The following is a 15,968-nucleotide window of genomic DNA, read 5'->3' as shown; positions in this document are numbered from 1 at the left end:
GATACAATTATAATGATTTGGAAGCATTTGGGTGTGTGTGGTGTGGGATCCTGTCCTTATGTATTGATGTATGTCTGGATGCGACTTATAGGTGATCTCGAACTAAGTACACTAAAATAGTGTGCTCTTGGAATCTACACCTGTTCTGTATTTGAACCATTCCCCTTTGTCTTACTTTTTTTCTGGTGGTGTGCTTTTAATTGAAAATCTAAATTTTGACTATTTCCTATCCCTATTCTTCCTTTTTACTGACTCTGAAATGCTTTGTGAAACCATTGAAAAAAAAAAAACCCTAACAAAACTAATGTCTGTCTGAGTCGGTCGGTTTGGTTTATATGGATTATGGAAAAGAAGAAGAAGAAAAAACAAACAGACTTAGCTTTTGCTCAAAGTGCTTTACAAGGGGTCCCAAGCCAACAGCAGCACATAACATGTAGGACAGGACGCGTCGCCTTAGGCGAAATTACAATTCTCTGTTAACGGCCAGGTACTAATTTTACTTATTAATACAGTAAGTGAATGTAAATAAAGAACCTTTGTCAAGGACTCAACTATGAGCTGCTAAGAGCGGGACTCTAACCCAGGATCTTCCAATTCAAAGAGGAGTGTCATACCATAAGACGGCATAACAGGGAAGGAATTATAATTTTGTTATTGGGGCAGCGTGGCTCAGCAGTAGTCTTTGCTTCATACCTGAAAGGTACCAAGTTTGATTTTCCGTCGCTGTGCTGTGTGGCCTTGACCAAGTCACCCCGCCCTAGATCAATTTGCGGCTCTGCACTGCGGCTGATGCCTGGGTTATTCCTTATTCTGTTTTCCTTGTAATAGACCCTAGAGACAAATTTTCCAGATGGGATGAATAAAGGGAATTTTATTTTATTTTATTAAAATTTTTTTTTTTTTTTGAAGAAGATGTGAAAAGCTAAAAATATTTCTCAAGGCTAAACGGGCATCTCCATCTTGTGTAACATCTTGCTTTTCCAAGTGTATTGGCTTTAATTATTGATTTTAAAATTAACACAATTTAATTCTTCATTCAGTTTCAGCCAGAACATCAGCAACTATGCCATTGTTTGGTAATAAAACCAAGAGCCCAGCTGAGCTCGTGGCAAGTTGTGATGAAGGTATAAATCAGTTAAAGAATGCCAAAGACAAAGATCGCAAGAAGGTACTAGAATAATTATCCACGTCATCTTTTCATATATATATATAATATATATCAAGTTGATTTGTTAATTATTTAATTTGTTTTGTTCACTTTAACTGTTCATTAATAAAATGTCAATTTTCTTATTAGATTAGGTCTAATATAAGTTATTATTAATTTTTTTTTAACATAAAAAAAAGTTTCAACCATGATTATTTGTTTTATTGAGATATTCTCACCTTTAATTAAAATAAAAAAAACCCAACAGTTTTTTTTCAAAATCATTCTTTATTTAAATTTTTTAAAACATTGTATTTCAGATACTTATACATTTTGTTATGATTTTTAACATTTTTCACTGTATTTTAATTTTAAAAGTTCAAACTACTGGAAAAGTGATGTAGTTTTTCCTGGTGGACATTAATGGAAGAGTATACACATTAAGGACTAAAAAAAGAGTGTAATTTATTTTTTTATTATGTCCCTTTTACCCCTAAATATGATTCTCTTTCACTCAAAGTTTTTAATGTTGGACTTAGAAAGTTTTAAAAAGTTTTAAAAAAAATAATTTATGTGGAATAATAATCAATGAAATGTATTAATAATAATAATAATAAATGGCATTTATATAGCGCTTTACCCCGTTGTCACAGGCTCTAAGCGCTTTACAGTGATATAAAACAAAACATATTACAGTGAGACAAGTGTGAAGGAAACGTGATACGAATTCAATTTAACAACAACAAAATATGAAAATAATATTGCAACATTATGACGTAAAAAGATAAAACTTTAAGCGAGATTTGAACGTTGTCAACGAATCAGAGCATCTCACGTGTGATGAAAGAGAGTTCCAAAAATGGGGGGCCGAAAATTGAAAAGACTGTTCACCTACTTTACGCAATGGGTTAGGTTTGACAAGGATTGATTGGTCATTGCTTGACCTCAAAATTCTATTGGGGACATATATGTTTAGAAGGTCTTTAATATAGGAGGGACTGTTCGTGCTCAGGGATTTGTAGACAGATCTTATAGGCAGCTCTTTTTTCCACAGGAAGCCAATGTAACTCACGGAGAAGAAGAGTTGCTGACTGGTATTTTTTGTTATTGCGTACAATGAGCCTGGCTGCGTTATTTTGAGCAACCTGAAGTTTGCTAATTTTGTCTTTAGCTAAATTCGCCCAAAGGGAGTTACAATAGTCCAATTTAGATACAACCAGGGAATTAATTAAAAGTTCTGCTATATGCTTCGGTATTAAATTACGAATTTTGCTTATTTTTAAAATTTCTATGTACATAGATTGTATGGTGTTATTCACGTGGCTTGTCATGGAAAGATCTTTATCAATGATGACGCCAAGGTTTTTTGCTTTATTTGAAAATTCTATTGTGCTATTTCCGAGAGTAATAGGTGATTTATTTGCCTGTTTAAGGATACTCGGCCTTCCACACATTAAAATCTCAGTTTTACTATCATTTAATTTAAACTTATTGTGGTACATCCAAGATTTAATCTCATTAAAACAGCTCGTAATTCGTTGTATTAAGAACTGTAAATTACTAAGGGGTGCTGAATCATATATTTGCGTATCATTTGCATAAAAATGATAACTCAGATTGAATCTGGATATCACACTAGAAAGGGGCTGCATATATACAGTAAAAAGGACAGGGCCAAGAACAGAGCCTTGTGGCACTCCAAAATTTAGTAAAACTTGTTCTGACTGAACACCATTCACCACGACAGTCTGCCATCGATCCTTTAAATATTATGTAAACCATTTAAGGGCAATTCCTTTTATGCAGTACGTATTTTCTAGTCTTCTTAACAAAATGTCATGGTCAATGGTGTCAAAGGCAGCTGAAAGATCTAAAAGGCATAATACATTGATATTGTTAGCATCAGCATTACATAACAAGTCATTAAAGATTTTAAGAAGCGCCGTTTCAGTACTGTGTTGATGTTTGTAGGCTGACTGAAAGGGTTGTTCCAAACTGTTGTTCTTAAGATGAGATGTTAATTGTGTAAGAACTACCTTCTCCAAAAGTTTTGACAAAAAAGGTAAATTTGATACAGGACGATAATTGTTTAATATATTGTGGTCCAGTGATGGTTTCTTCAGAAGTGGTTTGACGAGGGCACTTTTAAAGCATGATGGAACTTCGCCAGTCAGTATGGATGCATTTATGATTGATGTAATGGATGGTAATAATGTATCGATGGAGCTGTCCAAAAGCTGTGCTGGTAGGGGATCAAGGTCGCAGGTAGGGGATCAAGGTCGCAGGATTTAATGGGGGCTTTTTTTATCAACTCGTTTATGAAACTAGGTGAAACTGGTTGGAACTTGTCTAAAGGGGTACCACAGAATGTATTTGTATCTATAAATGGTTCATGCCTATTCCTTTCAGGCCAGTGATGAACTGTCCAAGAATTTGCAAGCCATAAAGGTGATGATGTATGGCACCACAGATCAGACACCTCTAACAGAACAAGTGAATTCCATGGCCCAAGACATATACAATCAGGACCTATTATTGAACCTCGTCGCTTTCCTTCACCTGATTGACTTTGAGGTATTGTCATCGAAGAATTTATCATACACGTTTTATATGAGTTCCGTATTAAAATGGAATATTTAAAAAAAAAGACTTTCAAAACATGATTAGTTGCATTTTTATCATTCAGAGCAAGCGGCAAACAGTTTTTGTCATTTATTTGGTGACTTAAATAGGAAAAAATATTTGTCTTGTTTGCCTCATAACAATGCCTTGAAGTGTTCTGAAACTTCTTATTTTTTCTCTGGTGATTCTAATGTGTCAACAGATTGCTTGATAGTGTAAATTCATTTTCTATCTGGAAGTGACGTAGCATGTTAATTACGGCTATGTGGTCTTGTGGTATGACACTCGCTTTTGGATCAGAAGGTCCTGGGTTTGAGGCTCGCTCGGCGCTTAGTTGAGTTCTTGGAAAAGACTCTTTACTCGCATTCTCTCGCCTTACTCAGGTGTAAAATGAGTACCTAGCCGTTAACAGCGTAATATCGTCTAACAAGCGTCATGTCTCATTCTACATGTTAAGTGTTGCTGTTGGCTAGGGACCCCTCGTAAAGCGCTTTGAGCATGTTTAGTGGATATTGTGCTATACAGAAGCTCAAGTTTTTAAAAATTAGAAAGTCATTCCCTCAAATGGAATGTGACAAAAATGACCCTTTGGCAACTCCTCATAATTGAGATGACCATTCATTTGTTTATTGTTTTACTTTTATTTCGGAGTTTTAATTTTTGTTGTTGTTGTTGTTGTTGTTGTTTTCCTGCTTCTCATTTAAAAGAGAAATCGTTTGTCTTAGTTTCCTGATTGCATTAAAATGGAAATTTAAATAAATCATTTTTAGACTTATTTTCCCTTTTAGATGATTTTGTGTGACTATGTGGTCTATTGGTATGGTACTCGCCTTAGGGTCGGAGGTCCAGGGTTTGATTCCCACTCTGAGCAGCTTATAGTTGATTGAGTCCTTGTAAAAGACTTAACTCACATTCTCTCACCATACTCAGGGGTAAAATGTTGTCTCTGTCCAAAAAAAAAAAATCCCCCCAAAAAATGTACTATGGCCTAACAGTACCCCTTGTAAAGTACTTTGATCACGTATAGTGGATATTGCTTTATATGAATGCTCGTCTAGTTTATCATGTCCAATTCTATATGAAGAAATTAAGTGATAAACATGGCCCATATCCAAATGGCTTTGACTTTCTATAACATTGTTGTTTATTATTATTATTATTATTATTATTATTATTATTATTATTATTATTATTATTATTATTATTATTATTATTATTATATTATTATTATTATTATCGTTTTTTAAAACTCCTTTTTTTTTTTCAGGGTCGTAAAGATGTCGGAACAATTTTCAACAACATGTTACGTCGTCAGATTGGTGCTCGAAGTCCCACTGTGGAATATGTGATGAACAAACATGAAATCATTAGGTATTTAGTATTTGGGTATGTATGGATCTTTGCCATTTGCATTTCAACATTAAAAATTTTTTGAAATTCAACTCCCATAGTGAGCAGAGGGGTTCTTACTGTGTCTTCTATCCCCCTTGTATCTGTTTTCCAATTGCTTTCTGTCTTTGTCTTGGAATGAGATTACTTGGCTTTGTCCTGACCCTGGCCGGATTCCTTAGCTGGGAGGGAAACAGTCAAATGCATAGTTATTGTTCTGGGAGATGATATTTTTTTTCCTTCTAAATCATCTCTCTGTTATGTACTGTTGTTATTTTTTATTTTTAACATATGATTTGTAAATATTTGAGTGAATTCCTCTTAGTGGGAACTTGTGCTGGATCTGGATGAATCTTTTAGGTGATCTCAAACTAAGTGCATTGACGGTATACTCTAAGAATCTACATCTGTTCCCTATTTGAATCATTCCCCTTTGTCTTACTTTTTTCTCAAGTCCTTTTAATTGTACACCTAGAATGTTTTTACTATCCAATTTTCTTCCTGTTTACTGGCGCTGATATGACCTCAATGTTTTGCAAGTGCCGAGTTCGAGTTCGATATTTTTTTCCCCACTCAGTAGTGATTGGGTAGCTGGGTCTGTTAGATCTGGCAAAAAGTAATTTTGTACTTCATCCTAAACTGCCCGTAACTGCCAGCTGAGTTTCCAAACTGGTCATCTTAACTCAAATGTAACGGCCTGATAGAGATATGATTGCTGTATGCTGTATATCTTAGGGGTGGTAATTGGCATTAGATTTATCTCAATTCCTTGTGGAATGACAACGGTTTAGAAGATGATAAAGATTAAAATGTTGATAATGATGATGACTTGGACATTGATTTTGCCACAAACTTCTTTAATTTCAACCCACTTGTTATCGCTTTTAATTTTAAAACTCACTCAACAGTAAAAATACAAGGTCATTTTTTTCAAAGTTCATTCTTCTTATAATTTTTTAAATATACAAAATAAGTCAGAACACCATTATGTTACGTATCAAAATAAAGGTAAATCCTTCGTCTCTTTTAATATCTCTTTGAAATTCATGTCTTATGGATAGTAAGTTCAAAATTAATGATTATTTGGATTATTCCTTCCGTAGAAGGAAGAAAGTAGCATTTTCCCCAGAGTTACTTCCCTTGGCCTAGGATGGTAGGGGTAATACGCTTCAACAGTCTTAACGTCACTTCCCTCGTAATGACGCATGGTAACTTAGTAACTGACTCTAAATTATCGGAACAATGGTGGACGCCCTTATGAAATATTTCTCCGACGAGCATAAAAGCCCAGAGCTGCCAACCTACTGCAAAAAATGCGGAATTGTACGCATTTTCAGTGATTGTACACTTGTACACATTTCCCCCAAGATTGTACCCATTTTCAGTGTGCAGAGTCACTTCAGTTTTCTTTAGTTGTAATTCATATTATTACTAGTCTATTGAGAAACCTTGGTGACCTAGTGGATATTCATATATTTTTTGACCAATTATGATCTTCATGCTGGGAGGTAGATTTCTGAAAGGATTGGATTATAGTCTTGGGAACATCATTGTTGCTGCAATTGAGCTTGTGGGGTGTGACTTTATGTAATTATACCTTCCTCTTACTTTCACAATGGTTATTTTCCGTCTATTTCAGGATTGTACCCATTTTTATGAAATCTCCCCCATTTTGAGATCCCATTGTACACATTCTCATCAGATGGGGTTGGCAGTTCTGAAAGCCTATCCAGAGGGAAAAAAAAAAACATTATAAATCTGATCATGTTTTGACTTTTACACATTCTGATCACAAGACATATGAAAAGTTCTAGCCAGCATGAAGAATAAAAAGTACCGATTTTTAGCGCCGCGCTGAGGACCGGTCCCTGGGACTGGGACCAGTCCCACGGTCCTTTAGCTGAGAACCGGGGACCGGTCCCAAAGTGGAGGACTGCTGGCGGTCCTCACTTCTTATCACCTTTCAACGGTCCCAGCGATTATCGCGCCATACTACTTCCCCAGCGATTCTTTGCCTTGGTTCTTTGCCTATCTTCCACCAATCAGCACCCATCCCACTTAATTAATCGCACCCACCCCCCTTTGCTATACACTAAACGACACAGCCGACCACCTCCCTCCACTCCTCAAACCTCCCTTTCGTGTGTGGGATGGGGGGGGGGGGGGGGGGAAACAGGATGCGCATGACAATCTTCAACGCCTTGGACGATTCCATTATACGGGGTAAATTTCAAAATTTACTACACCATAATGATCGCAATGACAATGATCTATGATGAAGGCAGCACCCCTCTTCTCTAATGGGTTATTGTTTGAAATGCATGTGACTACTAAAGATGTGTGTGTATGTGTGTTTCGAAGCTAGCAAGTAGCAAGTCCGATTTTATGTTTTCTTTTGTCCATCTCTTGTCACCACTCCTTTCTATCGCATTGTTGTCATTTAAAATAAAACAATAATATTAAAATTTCGTTTGGTGTTTTAACTAATCAAATAATATGAGTTTCATCCTTCCAAAAAAAAACCCAGTTATAACGTCTGTATTTTTAAAAAGTCCAATAGAATATTTGGGGACCCTGATAGCTCAGTTGATAGAGCACTCTCTTTATACGCAAAGGGCCAGAGATTGATCCCGGGTGCAGTCAAGCTTTATCTGAATCCCTGTCTACTCAGCAGTGATTGGGTAGCTGGGTTTGTTAGATCTGGTGAAAAGTCACCACCGACCCCACTTATTACTTATTACCACATCCACCCTATGTTATTATAACTTTACGTCTCTCTCTTACTCTTCAATGCTCGTTGCCGTCTAATGTGTGTGTGTGGGGGGGTAGGAGGCGCGTGTGTGTATCACAGACAACTCGATCAACGCCTTGGACGATTCCATTATCTCCGTTAATTGATATAAATTAAAAATTTTATTCACGCTAAATTATCGAAGTAACAATGAAGTAGGCAGGCCTGTAAATCTTCCGTCTATTGTTGGATTTCCGACAGCACGATTTTGCTCTTAAGTGCTAATATTAAAAAAAAAAAAATAATAGTAAAAATAAAATTCGTAACATCAAAGAACAGAACCAATAAAAAAGAAAATAAAAGACTTTTATTTTGTTCCTCGAAAAAAAATAGATTTTATTCCGTTTCAAATGCCGACTTAAAATTTTTTTTTTTTAAATCACTTGTCGCATCAAAACTTGCCGTCTATCTGTTACCTATAATATTATCATGCCACCTACATACTCCGCTTGGCGTGGATGTATTCACTGCCTGGCTACTGTGCCACAGCCAGCGAGAGTGGGTCGCGAAGTTCGCGCGAGTCCTCTTCACACACACACACACACACACACACACACACCTAGTCAGTAAATAACGCAAGCACAGAAGTGTGTCGAACCGGACCGGAAGGTTTCTCTCTATTTTGCTACCGACACACATGCATATCTCTGGTTCTTATTTCTCAGTCTCTATATGTCTTTGGTTCCGTCCGGATGTAAGACGGAAAAAAAATAATGCGAAATAATTATTTTTCTTCGAAAGCTCTCACACGACCGCACCACCACCTCCTCCTCTTCCTTCTTCTTCTTCTTCTTCTTCTTCTTCTTCTTCTTCTTCTTCTTCTTCTTCTTCTTCTTCTTCTTCTTCTTCTTCTTCTCTTCTTCTTCTTCTTCTTCTTTCTTCTTCTTCTTCTTCTATAAGAATTAATCCAAATAAACGAAAGAATCAGCGTAAACATTGAACACAAACAGGAGCGAAGATACGCAGCTTCCTGTGTCATCAAGCACGAGATACACATCATTCAAAAGCGTAGAAATTGTTCTCTTCCTTTCATTTTACTAACTCAGACCTGGGCCCTCAAATATTTATATATAATTGGGATTTTTTTTTGGTACCATAAAATAAGGACCTCGTTATAAATAAGTAGGGGAAAGTGACTTGATTTGACTAGTCAATTGACGTGTCATATCTGTGTTGTGTCCATATTTTGTCCTGTTGTGTCTATTTTCGCGTGTTCAAAAAGTCCCGACAATTTTTTCACCAGCCATTTACAGGCCTGAGTACGGTGAGCAAATAAAGAAGGCATCACCCCTCTTCTCTAATTAGGTTACAATTTGAAATGAGTGTGACTACTCCGTGTGTATGTGTTTGTGTGTGTCAGTGTATTCAATCTAGACTGTCTTTTATTATTTTTTAAAACTTGAACTTGTCACCATCAATTAACTCCTATCGCATTGTTGTTATTGTTGTCATTTGTTAATTTGTTACCATCCCAATTACTTACAAATTTACAACCCCAGTATTCATCATTGTCGCTTATTAGATTATTTTATTTATCTCAATTGTTACTGTCTCACCCATTTTCCAATTTCCTTACATTTCAACTGGAAAATATGTCGTCGAGAAAAACCAGCTGGGTTTGGGACCATTACGAAAAAGATGAAGGAAATAAGAAAGTGTTATGTTTGATCTGTAAATCTTTATTGACATATTCTGGAGGGACCTCGACGCTTGCGAAACACATACGGAATAAACACCCAATGTGTGTATTGAAATGATTCATAAATGTAATTGAAAAATATAAAGTGCAAAAAGAAAAAACAATACAATAACAAAAACAACAAAAAAAGAAAAGAAAAGACCCCCCCAAAACTTCTCAAACTCGGTCTTGCCACAGATTAGTCATGTCCCATGACCTACCACCCCCCCCCCCCCCCCTCCTTCCCAACCCATCCTTTTGACACACACACACACACAAGCACACACACACATCACATACGTTCACTTCCCCATCGACTGCCCCATCACAGAACAAGGATAGGATTTGTGCACCACACACACACACACACACTCACACACACACACACACAATTCTTGTCATTGTGTCACCCTTGTGTAATAGCGCTATCTGACAGCACACATCACTCTCCCTCTCAACGAAGCTGTCTCCGCTCTCTCTTTCACTGAGAACCTACTGTAGACCACGGTTTTCATCGTGTAGTGGTCCCAAGTCCCAACGGTCCCTCAAGAATGAACGATCCCAACGGTCCCAAAAGTCAAAACAGTTCCAACTTCCAACGGTCCCTCAAGAATGTTCAATGTCGAAAAGGGCCGGTTCCTAGAACGGTTCTCATTTCCCAGGAACCGTAGGACCGTGGTCCTTAAGCTTGCCTAGGACTGCCCCGCACTACCGATTTTCTTTGTTTAGAACCACGGTGGCCGCCGTTGCTGGGCGACATGACATCAGACTTATTGAATACAATTGTCCTCATTTTGGCTTAGGATGAAGGGGGGGGGGGGGGGGTTAACCTCATTTCGGCTTAGGATATAATAGCTTAATACTAAAGAAACTTACCTTGAAAAGGCTCTATACTGATATTCTCTCATCGCACACAGTTTTAAAATGACTCACTGGCTAATACCACAACATTGTTTCTGTTGTAAAAAAAAAAAAGTGATTTCGCCTAACAGGCTTCATGTTTCTTCCTTATGTTAATTGATGCTGTTGGCTAGGGGGCCCCTTGTAGTAAAGTGTTTTGAGCACTGGAGGTGGATATTGCACTATAATATAAGTGCTTAAAAAATGCCCAAGGGTAATAACTTTATTTAATAGTCAATAGTTTGGATATTTATTTGTTTGTGAAGTGGCAAATGCTGGGTGGGGTTCCTGACCTCCCATGGTGGGCAGGGGGGTTCTTTCTGTTTCTTCTATCCCCCTTTATCTGTTTTCCAACTTGCTTTCAGTCTTTGTATTGGAGTGAGATTATTTAGTTTTGTCCAGGCCCTGGTCGGGTGACTTTGCTGAGACGGAAACAGTCAAATGTATAATTCGTTTTTTTCCTTATAAATCATCTCTCGGGTATGACTGTATTATATTTTGTTTACATATTATATGTGTTTTGTAAACATTTGAGTGTATTCCTCTAGTGGGGGCCTGTGCTTGTGTCTGGATGAGACTTGTAGGTGATCTCAAACTAAGTACATTGATGGTATACTCTTGGAATCTACATCTGTTCCCTATTTGAACCAATTCCCCTTTGTCTTACCTTTTCTTGCATGCTTTAATTGTAATTCTAGAACTTTTTACTATCCCATTTTCTTCCTTTTTACTGACGCTGATATGATCTTAATGCGTTGCAAGTGCTGTAAAACCCTTAAAAACAAAAAACAAAGTGGCAAATGATTTTGCATTACACTGTAACCTGAGGAAAGGGTCTTGGATTCCATTCCCCCCCCCCCCTCCCTCCCCCTTTTCCCCCCCTCTTCTTACTCTTCTAATGAAGGCATTTATTTTAGCTTAAATTTTATTATGAAACCATAAAATGAATTGTTAATCTGAGTATGAAATAGAAGATAGTGTAGGCTTTTAATTACTTCAAACGGACCTATCTTTTTAAAGGCACATATGCGCAAAGGGCTTGAATTTTTCATTGTTTTTCTTTTCATATGCATATATATACACATACACAGTCAAATCTGTCTCTAATAACCACCCAAGATCAATGGCGAATGTGGTCGTTGTGGACAGGTGGTAGTTACATACGACTTTAGGTGGTCTTGGTCGCGTCAGGGAGGTTTCCGTTATACAGAGGTCAAATATAGAGAAAAAAAACTCAAGGAAGTCAACAGAGCTGGTCATTATATAGGGTGGTCGATAAAGCAGGTTTGACTGTGTGTGTATATATATATATTTATATATTATAAAAACAAAAACCATGGAAAGAGACGCAAGCGGCAATGAAATATGCGGGGGAAGAAAGTGCAGGCTCTATTAATACAACTGAGAACAAACCAAATCGAACGCCTAACATCGCTATTAACGAACTATCGCGGCAACAAAAAGAACTTAGGATCAGGATACAAAACACGAAAGACTCGGAAGAAATAATAAACCTGAAAACGGAACGAAACAAAATACAGCATTCAATTCGATCACTTACAATAAAACACAGAAACGAGGAATTAGACAAAAAAGTGGAAGACATAGAAAAGTCCAAAAATAACGCATCGTCTATGTTCAAAGCGACGAAATCTCTGAACCGAAAACCATTCGAGAACCCAAAACTACAGGACAAATTTGGCAAACAGACAACAAATCCCAACGATATCCTTGACATTGTAACTGACCACTTCCAGCAGAAATTTCACAAACAAGTCTCACAAATATCGCCCTTCTCAGGAAACCCTAGAGACCTAAACAACCGCATCACAACAACTGAAGTTAGAAATAGCATAAAGTGCCTAAACAATAACAGATCCCCAGGCGAAGATGAAATTCCCGCTGAATTGCTGAAATGCGGTACCCTCTCCCTGGATCTGAGCATTGCAAACATAATGAACAAAACATTCTCAACACACAAAGACTGGGACATAAACAGCGGTGTCCTAATTACAATACAAAAACCAGGAAAAACGAAAGGACCCGTAAACAACCTGCGCCCAATAACATTACTGAATACCATAAGAAAAACACTGTCAACTATTGTCCTCAACAGAATTAGACCGAAAATAGAAAATTATCTATCACATAGCCAAAGCGGGTTTCGCCAAGACCGAAGCACATCGGACGTTGTATGGACACATAAATGGTTGGCAGCAAAGGCACTCAAAGAAAACATATCCATAACAATAACCGGAATCGATATGTCCGCAGCCTTTGATACGATCGACAGAGGAAAACTTTTGGAGATATTAACAGAAATAGTAGACGAAGACGAGCTCCGAATAATCCGATTTCTCCTCAGCAACACAAAGATACAACCAAGGATATACGGGGCCACAAAACAGACGCAGTTCGAAAGTAACATCGGGACCCCCCAAGGAGATAGTCTGAGCCCGATTCTGTTCACAATATACTTAGAACACGCTCTGAAAGAAGTTCGAAAAGTCATTCCAAAACCGACTCATATTGAGAATGCAATCCCTAGAGAAATCGCCTATGCAGATGATGTCGATTTTATTGGATCAACACCAGCAAATATAGACATCATACAAAATACCCTCATGAAATATAACCTCCAAGTCAATGCCAATAAAACCGAATTTACAACAATATCGAGGAACAAAGAGGAATGGAAAAGAACAAAGAAAGTCGGCTCACTAATTGGAGACACCGAGGATGTACAAAGAAGAAAACAGCTATCAAACGCCGCACTCAGTAAACTCACCAATGTATGGATTAGAGGTGACAAAATAAAGAGAAAAACCAAACTGAAACTGTACCATGCTCTTGTAAAACCGGTACTTCTGTATAACTGCGGCACTTGGGCGTTGACAAAATCCGAAGAAGAACATCTGGATGCCTTCCATCGCACACAGCTAAGAAGGGTACTGGACATCAAATACCCCAAAAAGATCTCAAATGAATCACTCTATAAGATCACAAAAGAAAGACCAATCTCCCTTGACATTTTACAACAACGATGGCAACTTTTCGGTCACATACTACGCAGGGACAAAAACATACCAGCAAACCAAGCCATGTCGGGATACTTCCAAAAACACGGGAACCTTTTCAGAGGAAGACCGATCACAACACTCCCTGTGATCCTAAACAAAAACCTCACAACACTTGGACAAAGCATTAGTCTCATAACGGCAGGGGACCTTGAAAATCTGAGAACCCTAGCAGAGGACCGGCAATATTGGAGACACCTCACACAGGAAATACTGGAAACAGCCAAGGCGACCCGATCTTTCGGTCGAGACGCGAAAGGCATCTAAGTCAAGTAAGTCATGGGATGATAATACTCAAATTTTTGATAAAAGGAGCTGTTTATAAAATATTTCAAGTATAATTATGATTGATCAACTTCTGCAATATTTTCGAGCATTCACTCTTATCAGAGCGAATGATCGAAACAATATTGTAGAAGTTAATCATAATTATATTATATTATATATAATATATATATATATATGACCTTGATGTGTGATACTTTTTGTAAGACCCCCAAAATTTTAAACCTGGATAATTATTTTTATCTGTTTCCAGATATGAAAATCAAGAAATAGCCTTGAATTGTGGAATAATGCTCCGTGAGATTTGTCGTCACAGCTGTCTCAACGCACTTATTTTTGATAAAGGATTTGTTTATAATTTTTTTGATTATGTGGAAGTGTCGACCTTTGACATTGCCTCCGATGCCTTCTCCACCTTCAAGGTATTCTTTACTTGATACTTGATAAACTTTAAATTCTGTGGCTATGCGGTCTTGTGGTATGACACTTGCTTTCAGATCCTGGGTTCGAGCCTCGCTCAGCGCATAGTTGAGTCCTTGGAAAAGGCTCTTTACTCACTGTACTCAGGTGTAAAATGAGTACCCGGCCGTTAACAGCGTTGTCTCTGTCCGAAAAAATTATAATATCGCTTAACAGGCGCCATGTCCTGTCCTACATGTTAAGTGTTGCTGTTGGCTAGGGACCCCTTGTAAAGCGCTTTGAGCATGTTTAGTGGATATTGCGCTATTTAAAAGCTCAATTAAAAAAAAAAGTTGTTTATTTTGTTTGCTAAAGATAGTTTTAGTAAAATGAGTCTAATTTTTTAAAAACCACAATATCTCAATGACAACAAAACGTAGGGTTTTGAAGGCCTATGTATGGTCAGGATTATTATATGGCTGTGAAAGTTGGATAATTACAGAAGACGTTAGAAAGAATCTCATGGACAGAGAAGAAAACTAATGAAGAAGTATTAGAGCAAGCTGAAACTAAAAGGTTACTACAATAAGGAAAAGACAAATGCAATTTTTAGGGCTCCTAAATCAACATAAGTGTATTGAACATCTTGCTCTCACAGGAAAGATAGAAGGTAAATAGAGTAAAGGTAGACCAAGAAAAACATATTTGAATAGTTTGAACAGCTGGGTGACAAAGAAAGAGAAGAGTAATACATGGGTGCCAGTTTTCCGGTTCATGCCGGAATTCCGGTTTCGCGATATCTCGAAGTCAAATACCTCCAGTTTCAGTGTTTTGAGTAAAATAACCTAATAACATCGGTAAAAATTCGAAAACGTGATTCAGCCACCTTTTCAGGGTATGGAGGTAGATTCGTGAAATTTGGTTTTAAAATCAAATTAATTTACTCAGTGTGTCAATATGTGCTGTGTAGTCATTTAATAATGGTATAAAAACTGTGACGAAATAAGAGTAAAGTTTAGGCCGCATTTTCAGTAGGAACATTTTCAGGTTTGGCAAAGTGTCGAGATTTTAGTTTCAGGTTTCAGCACTTCTTCCTGCTGGCACTCATGGAGTAATGTTAGTTTTTTGAGGTTATCTGATCAGAGAGATGAATGGCGCACCGATGTCTGGCACAGACTTGATACTTGAAGAAGATTTTGTTTGCTAGCCCAAATCTCATACCTTTCAATGATTTCACAAAACAGATGTCTTAATGACAATAATTCAAACCACTGCAAGGAGATACGGAAAAAAAAAAATAACAATAATAATAATAATAATGATGATGATGAGATGATGATGATGATGATAATAATAATAATAATAATAAAAATAATAATAATAATAATAATAATAATAATAATAATAATAATAATAATAATAATAATAATAATAATAATAATAATAATAATAATAATAATAATAATAATAATAATGATGATGATGATGATGTTGATGATGATGAGCTCACTTATGAAGGGCCTTCACTCCAAAGTCTCAAAGCACTGTATGTTATCGATGAGAAAAAAGTTGCCAGTTTTATTTTTAATTCATTCTATTTCTTCACATGTCATGTCATTTTTAAATAATGAAATTTGAACCATTAAAAGAAGAAATATTGATTTTTATCTCATGTATATC

The 15,968-nt window shown here is 36.9% G+C and overlaps 1 protein-coding gene and 1 long non-coding RNA gene across 2 annotated transcripts in view; one reads left to right on the top strand and one right to left on the bottom strand.

Moving 5' to 3' along the window:
* The window catches only part of LOC144980488 (uncharacterized), a 145,991-nt gene that overhangs the window by 67,005 nt on the left and 63,018 nt on the right, over positions 1–15,968 (bottom strand). The window lies entirely within an intron of this gene.
* Positions 1–15,968, top strand: part of LOC144980482 (protein Mo25-like) — a 34,785-nt gene that overhangs the window by 11,093 nt on the left and 7,724 nt on the right. Inside the window, exons 2-5 of the mRNA XM_078928092.1 lie at positions 1,041–1,168; positions 3,557–3,721; positions 5,037–5,155; positions 14,143–14,311. Coding sequence (XP_078784218.1) covers positions 1,064–1,168; positions 3,557–3,721; positions 5,037–5,155; positions 14,143–14,311 — 558 coding nt within the window. The 5' untranslated portion in view covers positions 1,041–1,063. The remainder of the gene's footprint in view (positions 1–1,040; positions 1,169–3,556; positions 3,722–5,036; positions 5,156–14,142; positions 14,312–15,968) is intronic.

Source organism: Berghia stephanieae, chromosome 10, assembly GCF_034508935.2.
Source record: "Berghia stephanieae isolate SIO BIC M18660-M18661 chromosome 10, UCSD_Bste_1.3, whole genome shotgun sequence".
Classification (NCBI taxonomy): domain Eukaryota; kingdom Metazoa; phylum Mollusca; class Gastropoda; order Nudibranchia; family Aeolidiidae; genus Berghia; species Berghia stephanieae.
This window is presented reverse-complemented; position numbering and strand designations above follow the sequence as displayed.